Consider the following 9,895-nt stretch of genomic DNA (forward strand, 5'->3'; position numbering starts at 1 on the left):
GGGAAAGAGGACTTGGCCTCCAGTGTTCGGAAGGAGGCAGACAGGGACCCGAACCCCAGCAGCTGGGGAGGGGGCTTGATCCGGCGGCTCCCATGGAGGGCTAAGAGCGATGCAGGCTCAGGGAGCCGATGGGAAGTGTCAGGAGCAGGACAGGGAGTAACCACCCGCCCTCGCTTGTTGCGGTCAGCCCCGAAGCAGCAGACGGATGGAAAGAGCAAAGGCCTCGAGTATTACCTCTCCCAGTTCCTTTGCCTCGCCAGCTTCGTGCTGCTGCTGATTTTTCTGGGCATCCTCATGGCGAAGATGGTTGGGTCAGGCTGGCTTGACAGGACAGAGGAGAACTGTACGTGCACTGGTTTTAAACTTTATTCTTTACCTTTCTGTTCTGCTTTCCCTTTGTTGCTTCCGTTGCCGCCGCGTTTATCATTTTCATTGCCGCAACCTGGCGTCTCTGCTTCTGTCCTCATTTCCATCCCCCCTTGCCCATGGGGAAACCTTGTTAGTCATGGAAAGTGAGTCAAGGGTGTGCTTTTTTCAAATGAGTTTGGCCTTCGGTTCTCTAAAGCCGTGGGTTTTATGGAGAGTGACACTCGTGCTCGGCCAAGGATGTGTTTTATGATTGTCCATGGTGTAACACAATGTCTGTCTGACTGCCTGGCCTGTGTTTTTAATGTTGGTCTCTGCAGAGCACAGCCCCTGCTGGCCTTCGTCCCGGCCACGTGAGCAGTGCAGAGCTTGAATTGGTCCTTGGGCGCTCCGAGTGTGGCAGAGCTTCGATAGGAGATGAAAATGGGCTTCCCTGTCACCTGGGTTTTGAAGCAGGGCTCCCCGGCTAGAGCAGATGGAAATGTTGTCATTTCATGGCTTGGAACTGAAAGAGGAAGGGATCTGGGGTGTGGTTGGGAAGGTGGGAGTCCCAAAACTCAGCATGTTGTGCCTGCAGGGGCTTAAAAGCTGTTTCCTGCCTTCTCAAAGTTGGACTAAACTGCTCAATGTCTGATGCACCCTTTGTGACTCCTAGATATTTCAAAACCGGTGGTATTTTGAAGCAGGAAATCTTGCAGCACAGCTGCAAAGACGTTCAATTCGGAGGTGGTTCAGGTTGCAGGAAGTCCTGCACGCTGGGCTGGTGTATATCCAGCTGTCGGGGCGGCAGGGAGCTGTTAAACCAGAGGCCATAATCTGCACAGCTACCGGCTCCAACTAAAATAAATCCTCTGCTTTTGCCTTGAGGAGGCTTGATTTAAATCCCTGTTATCACGGTGGTATTTCAGGTGACCGTGGCATGCAGCGAATGGCGTTACTGGGTTGTAAAAGCAGAGGAGCACCAAACACCCACTTAAAAGGAGCCGTTAAACATTCAGACCCCGGTTTTTACTTTCCAGCTGAACAGGGTTTGTCATCTGCACCCGGTTTATTTGTTTTGCTCGCAGCGCTGCCTACCACAGCAGCGCTTTGAATGCGCTGTTTGCATAGCAAGGTGCTGTGGAGGGTGAGATTAAGAATAGCAGAATCAGCCTTTAAAGCAGAGCCTGCTTTTAAAAGGATAATGACTTTCTTGATCAAAGCCCTTGTTTTGCAGCCAACTAACGCGCCCTCCCCTTCTCTCTCGTAGTTAATCTCTTGCCCGTGGATTGTGACAAAGGAACGGATGGTGTAAGCATCTCTTTCTTTATCTTGGAATATTGTGGCAAGGGGATTCTCGCAGCACAGTCATTATTCTAGGTGACTTCCACCCCTATTGGTATCACTGTAAAATTATTACTTCTATCGTTTTACAGAAAAACTGTGGCTTGATGAGTTGGAATTAATGGGCCGGATTAAATTAAGGCTGTATTTGAGACTCTGAAAGATTAAAAAAAAACCCCTTAAATTCCCAATTATGTGAATCATTTCCTTTAATAGCGATATTGGTTTGCAATAAAGCTGCGTTCAGCTTTAACAATGGGAGATTTAATCCAGCTAATTCCCTAAGAACTCCGCCAGAAAGTGTTTGTACAGCCCTGTTTCTGTTATCATAATGCAGCGTTGGGAGAGAGAACGTTTCGTGTTGGGTTCAGAGCTGTGGTTAATCTCCTGTGATGTTCATCTGTGCTCGGGCAGAGGGGACATTTGGGGGTGCAGTGTGGGCTGGGGTTGTCGCTGGCCCTTTCAGAGCATGCACCAGCTCGGTTTTGACTGCGGATTTCTGCTGCAGGTGTTTAATTCAAACGAGTGGTGCTAATGGGTTGGTATTTTTAGTTTCTTACCTGTTTCTGCCTTGCAGTTCTGTCAAGCTAAGCAGAAGGACGTGATAATGAACGTGCTGCACGAGCTGTATAACTACTTGTCCGTACAAGCTGGTAAGTTCCAGTCGTCATTAGAAAATGCTTAGGAGCATTCAGCAAACTGCCTCTCCCAGCTGTCTGGCCGTTTTTAACCTGGGTTTGAGCGCAAGGGTTTATGGAACAGTCAGTTCCACTTGAAGAGCTCTAAGAAAGCCAGGTAATAGAAAAATAGAAGAAGATGTTGTTTATTTTTATGCTGAATAGTGCTCAGTTAATGCACTCGTATCACCGTGCTCTTGTGGAGTGGTCCTTATTTGCACTTGATGTATTAGAAATTGGAGGTAGAAATATTCAGCTCCGTGGTTCTGTACTACCAGCATCTTGAAATTGTCTTCAGGACACTCAGAGCCAGTAAGTGGAAGCTGATGTGGTCTTACAAATCGAGTTAAAACGACTTCAGAAATTGGCAGCTCTCTGCTTGAAACGTGGTAGCTGATGATGTGAGTGCCTCTCTTTTTTCCCTGGGTACAGTGTAAGACAGGCTCTCTCAGCTGAGGAGCTCACCAAGCACAGCAGTTCACCTGGTCTCTACTATGCATGAGCAAACCTGGTCCATAACCAGCGTTTTGGGATGGAGAAGGCTGCTGCAGATTCAGTGGATGAGCAGGAACTTGTTCAGCAAGGTGGACGATAATAAACAAGTGCACTGTTTTTTAGATCTCAGGCCTCAATGAGGCTGAGTCCTTGAGATTCTTCAGCTTCACAGAATTTCCATCTCTTTTCAAATCGGATTTCAGTGACATTTCCACCAGTTTTCCGTAGTCTCTTAGCGTAGTTGTTGAGTTAACTTAGTGAAGCTAGATTTAGAAGGTTTGGTTCCTCGCCAGCATTCCTCTGCCTGGATAGAAGGTAAAGCTGTGATTTAGGCTCCCTAGAAGCATTTTCAGTGCTGATCATTAACTCCAACACCGCAGCCTTTGATACCTGATGGAAGGAGCCCCTCTGCAGGGCGTTAGGTCAGAGAGGCGGTTATGTGCTCTGCAAGAGGGAGAAACAGGATCTTTTTTCCCCTTCATTCTGTGTTGAGTAGCTCATACACTGAAGCATGAGGTTTGATTGCCCTTCTCCACCCTATGTGCAGTGGCTGAGCATTTTTATTAATAGTCATCATCTTATCTGCCTACAGTATAAATCTTACCTTGTAATCATTTTGCCCAGAGCTACAGCCAATTTGAAAGGATAGCATTTCCAGATAGTTCAGTGTATTTCTGAACTGTTTAAGGCCTCTTTATTTTTCTTCCGAAACGTTATTTCTGTTTGACTCTTTTGTTCTTCTTTTTTTTTTTTTCCTTTACACCAGGTAATTTTGAATGCGGAAACCCTGAGAATCTAAAAAGCAAATGCATTTGGGTTAGTGAAGCGAAGGATCACGTGGTGGTGAGTAGGCTGTGAACAGCTATTGTTATAACCTAGTGCTTCGTCTCTCATAAGGCAATCAATAATAGATACTAAAGCAATTTGCCATCTGTTTTACTTCCTCATCCTATTTTGATTCTTTCCCATATCTCCAGCTTCCCCTTTGGCCAGCCCTGTTCTCAGCGGTCCTTTTGAAAATCACCTTCTCCTACATCTCTGCTTCAGCCCCTGTAAATCTTAACTTAATGGTTTGTTGTTTCACCGTAGTCATCAGTCTTCTGAAACCAGAAATTTCCCTGGATGGAGGGCTGGGCAGAAGAAGGATTTTTCTATACCCCAAAGTGTCAGCAGACAGACTGCTCTGATCTAGCATTCCATTTCTTTCATGGTAAACTGTCAGTGAGATTATGTTGTATTTAGTGGTTAGTCTTAACAGTCTGGGATGGTGTTCTTTTCCAGAGTGCTTCATGCATCATCTACTGTAGTCACAAGACTTCAGACCAGACAGACCTTCAGATTGAGTTTTCCTTCCTCCAGTTTGCAGGATTATGATTAGGGTTAACTTAGGGACAGGCCATAGAGAAAGAATTCTCCCGCTGCTGTAATGAAATAAGTTTATTCAGCGTTCTAGATGAATGAGACATAATCTTCTTATGGATTCTTCTCAACAGAATATAACTGGTAGCTCCCCGCAGAAGTTTGAAGCTGCCCTGCACTGGATACTAAACAGTAACAAGGATTTAGGAATATGGTAAGTGGAAGCCCACTGTGTCCAAGTGACGTTTCTTCGATGTTGCCTGATATGTAATTTGACATTCTCTGTGGTGTGCCCTAAAAGCTCCCATACCTCATTAGATTGCAGCAGATAATCTGGAATTGGCTTTGGCAGTGCTTGCTGGGCCAGCTTCCAAACGAAAAGCACAGCCCTGCAGCAAAAATTGGCAACTGAGCTCACTCCTGGGGACTCTGTTTCCCAGCCACCGGGGGACATTGCGTTCATTCTGCTGTCTTGCAGATGAGGCGTAAACCTGAGGTCAGGGCAGCTTGTGGCTGTCGAGGGTTGTGCTGTGCTTCCTGCAAGGTTTAGAAGTTGTCCTGGTGTCCTCCCCGTGGTCCTGGTGTCCTCCCCGTGGTCCTGGTGTCCTCCCCGTGGTCCTGGGACAAGAGCACACTTGTTAAAGCTGCCCATATACTCCTTTTTCCCAAGATAACTCCTCTTCAGTACCATTACTGTAGACAGAGCTCAAATGTTGTGTGGAGCTGCATCCTTTGACCAAAAGGCTTATTGAGCAGCAAAGCAGTAGGTAACATCACCCATGCTTTGGGATCCTTTGGAGAAAATCTCAATGAGGAGAGGAAAATGGGTTGTTGAATGCTGTCTTTTCTTCAGCATCAGCCGTCTTTCTGGTGAGGCACACAGCACATGTTATAAGGAATGTTTGACTACGTAGGGTGTCAATCAGTCATCGGTCAGGGATTTTTCTCCTGGGTTTCTCAGCTAGCAGTCTCTTTAGTACATGGGAAACAGCAGAAATACAATTTTTTCAGGTGAGAAATACATCGCTCAGGCAATAACGTAATGAAAGGCTGTTATCCAGAGTCCGCAGGCTTCATTATCTTCCTCCGGGAAGTGTGGGCTGCCTTGAGTCGGTGTTAACTCCGAAGTCTAACATGTGTTTGCATTTTAACATTGCTAAATGTATCTGATTAAATGAATTGTAGCAGTAGTAACGCTGGAGTCGGTGGGCATAGCTTGTATGAATTCCCACTGCTCGACTTTTTGTGCTAAAAAAGCTGCTGCGGTTGCTGCTGTGATCTGAGGATCAGTGTGTGCCGCTTTGACTATTGCTGCAAATCCCCAGGACAGGACAGAGCTTCCTTAGCAGCAGGGTTGGATCTGTGGGCTGGGATCCAGTGTTTTCAGATTCATGTTTTTATACAGCAGCATTGCTCATATCGGGAGCAGTGTGATACAACATACTCCCTTTTATTTTATTTTCATAATTAGCAACTCTGGCTGTTCACCGAATGGATCCACTCGCGTGTAGTCTGCTCTGCGTGCAGGATGAGCGTTCAGCATCTCTAAAAACCTGCGGGGGGCATTTTTAGCAAACGCTACGTGAGATGATTTTTTCTAGGTGCTAGTCTGAGAGGCAGAACTGAGAATGAGCTCTGCATGGGCTGATTCTGCTGCATATTTTAAACGTTTTCGTGGAATTTGGGTTGTAAATAAGACAAGGGGGTGGGAAACAACTGCGTGTAGAAGCCGGTGACCAAAGTCGGGCTGTCAGCAGTTTGTGAGCTGTGCACTGGTAAAACATCTAATAGGTTATTCATTGCAAACCTAGGATGAATTAGTAGCTTAGAAAAATAAAATGTCCTTTAGTCCAGTTCCTCCCAGTCTGCTGGCTCTCACGTGGGTTACTTGATGCCTGTTGGCTCCGGGTATCTAATAAGGGGATGGCATCAGCGTAGACCTGTGCATGAAGTGGTGAGTTGAATTCCTATCGGGGAGCACGTGGCAGTGGTTTTGCAGGAGGACGTGGTATCGATTTGGCCGTGAATGCTTTCCCAGGGCGCGCCTGGGTCGCAGTCGATGCGTTGTCACTTTTCTACCTCAACTGTTTATGCTCATCCGCGCTGAGGAAAACAGCACAACCTCCGCGGACGTTCGCAGTCCCCCTCAGCTGCTCTCTCTGCAATTGCTGATGAGTGACTCAGTAAACATTTCCATTTCTCTGTGCTGGGAGGTGGGAATCCAATTTAAAGTTTAATCTTCTGCACGCTGAGAGGTGCTGTCAGAGAGTCTGCAGAGGAAGACTTGGGTTTACCAGTGGGAGTTCCAGCCCTGCTGCCTTTTCTAAAGCCATATCCATTCCTCACTAAGCAGCCAGTCCCAAAATGTTCTGGAAAGAGGAGCTGCAAGGATGTTGGTGTGTTTTCTTCTGTGGCGTTACTGCATCTGCAGTCTGTTCTCCCTGTCTTGATTAAAGACTGCAGTTAAAGTGCCTGCTCTCTTCACTGAAGATTTTCTGCCTTTTTCCCATCAGGTTGAAAGGCAGAGACCTTTCGGCACCAGTTACCAAGGTGGAGGAGGTGTTCTGCCTCGAATCAGCCCATCCGCAGATGGGGCTCGGCTGCCGTTTCCGCCGGGCAGTGGTCACTGCCATCATGAACCTCTTCCTGTTTTTCTGGAGTAAGTCATCACTGTTTCCGATCAGCTTCTCCCCTCGCTCGCTGTGCAGGTGAACTTGTGTGCGCGCACACGTTCTTCCAGCCGTATGAAATTACTAACAGAGGTGAAATAAATCCGCTGATGAGTTAATTTCTAATTAACCTTTGTTCTGGCAGCAGAGGGAGACCTGTAGACCTGCTCTTGGGCTGCGAGTGCTTAACATTTACTTTAAATCAGCGAGCTGATTAGCTCTCTGGGTATTCCTCAAGTACCCATTACTGTGGTCTGCAAAATAAGTACGTTAACCTATCGAAGAGATCGGGGCTTTTTCTTTCTTTTCTTGCACTAAGCTGCAAAGTCTTCTCGCCTCTTTAATAATGACTTGTAGCATTTCGGTGTTAGAGGTTTTATTGGAATAGTCTGTCATGCCCCAGCTGAGACAGAGGTCTTACAGAGCAAGGTGATAACGAGAGCTGAGGGTTGACTGGAGGAGTTTATAATCTAGCCAGACAAGGTGAGGGTGAAAGGGGATATTTATGTTTATTGTCGAGGCTCAGATACTAAAGTTAGCTCGTGTTGCAGCGGGGCATTTGTCAGTGCTAAACCTTCAATATAGATCTCTTGAATTTTGGGCTGGAGCCCCAGGCTTTATTTCCTTATCAAGCAGCTATCTGTGGAGCAGTGGAGCTTGACAGTCTTCCTAAGTGATTATTGTGGGGGAGGCCTCTAGCAAAGAGATAGCTCTGGGACTTGGGGAATTAAAGCCCTGTGCTTGTGCTGAAGTTTCTGGTGAGAGAGAGGGAGAAAAAAAACCTGTGATGAGGCTTTTCAAGCACCTCTTCCCACATCACGCATGCTCTTCTGCTGCAGGTGTTGTCTGTACCGAGGTTTTTGTGGGGCACAGCTGCTGTGGTGAACAAAATGATTGCTTGGATTTGGTTCCAGGCAGGCTTGGGTAGCAGGGAGCAAAAGCTGCCTCTGGGGAAAGGCAGTGTCAGGAATAAAACTGCTGGCATCCAGCAAGTACACGTCCGTCGGTTATTGAATGCCGTTTGTTCTTACTCTTCTAGGTCTGATAACTCTTTGGGGGATCCTGATCTTCCTTCGGTACCGCTGGCGGAAGATGGAGGAAGAGGAACAAGCCATGTATGAAATGGTGAAGAAGATCATAGGTAGAATCTAATAGCTCTGTAAATGCAAGTAGCTCTGTTTTCTCTCTGCAATGTTGGGGTCTCTCACCGTTTTCTTCTCCTCTCCTCCAGCTGTTGTCCAGGACCACTATAAGGAATGGGAAAGGAATGTGGAGCGTTACCCCTATGTTGGCATTTTCCACGTTCGGGACAGCCTCATCCCTCCTCAAAGCAGGTGAGCTGAACTTTCCTCATTAAGGAGGGCTGTCAGCTTGATGTTGTTCGGCTCGGCTAAAAGCCACAGTTACAGACCACGAGCAGACAATTGATGGGAAGCTGGACTGCAAGAAGAGCCTGTCTGGCCTTTCAGTTTAGAAAGGATTTTGACATAACTCAGGCTGTGCCTTAACCCATCGCAGATGAACGTGACAGTCCCAGGGCTGATATTTTGTGTGGTCACACAGGTGTGCTGTCATCGTTCTATCAAACAGTAATTGGGCTGTGTTTTGCTTGGGCATGGAGCATCTCATTTTCTTTCCTTCATCTAACGTGTGTAGGATGCCATCCTCTGAGCCGTTGTGCCTTATTCTCCAGACAGGCGCTGTGCTTTTTGGAGCAAACCTTCCCGTGATTGAACAGGGTATCGGGCTCTTCTGAAGCGGCTTTGTGTGTTGCTGACTGGAAAGTTACCAGTTTGAGTTAGGGATGTGCAGTGAGGTGAAGCTGTTGTGTTCTCCTGGCAGCACAGAGCACTACGTGTGCTGCAAAGTGTTAAACATTCTCACTCTTTATCGATCACAAAACTCCTTTTCCTAGAACTCCCTTTCCTAGCAGTGCTGATTTCAGCTGTTTTGATCCCATTTCTGTGTGTGTGGTGCCCACGTTTACCAGACACTGATTGAAAACTGGGATGAACTCCAGTTTGTCCTCCCTGGTCTGAGATATCTCTGCATGCAGGAAGGGTGAGGGCAGTTTGCTAATCGAGTCCCTTTGCAACACGAATTGAGCTTGAAATTCAGGGCAGCCATCAATTACTGGGACTGACAGAGGGTCTCATCTTTCCCCCCCAGGCAGGACTTGTGTTTTCACGTCCTGGCCTGAAATTGCTTCTAAACCAAAGTTCTGGTTTAATCTCCTTTACTGTCTGCAGAGGGAACAGGAGGCAGCTAGCGGCAGCTTGATCAGCAGCCACGGTTGCTCTAAGCAGGAAAGCACAATTCTAATTTATTTTTCTTTTTCTTGCTGTTTCTTGCAGAAAAAAAATGAAGCGCATCTGGGAGAGAGCTGTGGACTTTCTGGCTTCAAATGAGTCCCGGATTCAGACAGAGTCGCACAGAATAGCAGGAGAAGATATGCTAGTGTGGAGATGGACTCAGCCTTCCTACGTCTCGGATACAGAGCACTGAAGAGGAGCACAAGTGGAATGAGTTGATACGGACCTCTGCGAGGGGACAGTCCCTTCTCTGGTGGTGGGAAAGAGCAGGTCCCGGTCCTGACCTCCCAGGGTTGGGGGGTTGCATGTATCTGTTTGCTCTTCTTTCTGAAAATCTTCACACATTACAATTCAGGGCAATAATTTTGGCTTGCAAAGAAGGTGGGGTTGAGCTGGTGGGAAGCTAGAATTGCACCAAAGGTAGCCTTCCAGCAGGCGTCTGGCTTCTGTAGCAAGCGAACCTAGAACAACTTCTTAAAAAGGGAAAAGAAAAAAGGCATACCTAATGTCGAGGGGCTTAGGGTCTCTCTGACAAAGCTGAGGTGTGTAAAATTTGATCGCAATTCTGCAAAGGCCAACTGGTGGCAATGCCCATCAGGGAATGTGTTTAAAGATGATTAACATTTCCCATGGAAACACTAAGGTGGCAGTTAGGATGCATTTTCTTAAAGATTTCTTTTTACCAGTACAAAAG

General features: G+C 47.0%; 1 protein-coding gene across 1 annotated transcript; it reads left to right on the plus strand.

The window, feature by feature from the left end:
- Nucleotides 1-187: 187 nt before the first annotated feature.
- Nucleotides 188-9,551, plus strand: LEMD2 (LEM domain containing 2; the record flags this gene model as incomplete). The annotated part of the gene is made up of 9 exons (XM_010188935.1): nucleotides 188-343; nucleotides 1,616-1,656; nucleotides 2,267-2,342; nucleotides 3,628-3,704; nucleotides 4,355-4,434; nucleotides 6,734-6,879; nucleotides 7,929-8,030; nucleotides 8,121-8,223; nucleotides 9,244-9,551. Coding segments are annotated over 9 exons (932 nt in total), but the record flags the coding sequence as incomplete, so codon positions are not given.
- Between the last annotated feature and the right edge of the window lie 344 nt (nucleotides 9,552-9,895).

Source organism: Mesitornis unicolor, unplaced genomic scaffold, assembly GCF_000695765.1.
Source record: "Mesitornis unicolor isolate BGI_N332 unplaced genomic scaffold, ASM69576v1 scaffold42617, whole genome shotgun sequence".
NCBI classification, from domain to species: domain Eukaryota; kingdom Metazoa; phylum Chordata; class Aves; order Mesitornithiformes; family Mesitornithidae; genus Mesitornis; species Mesitornis unicolor.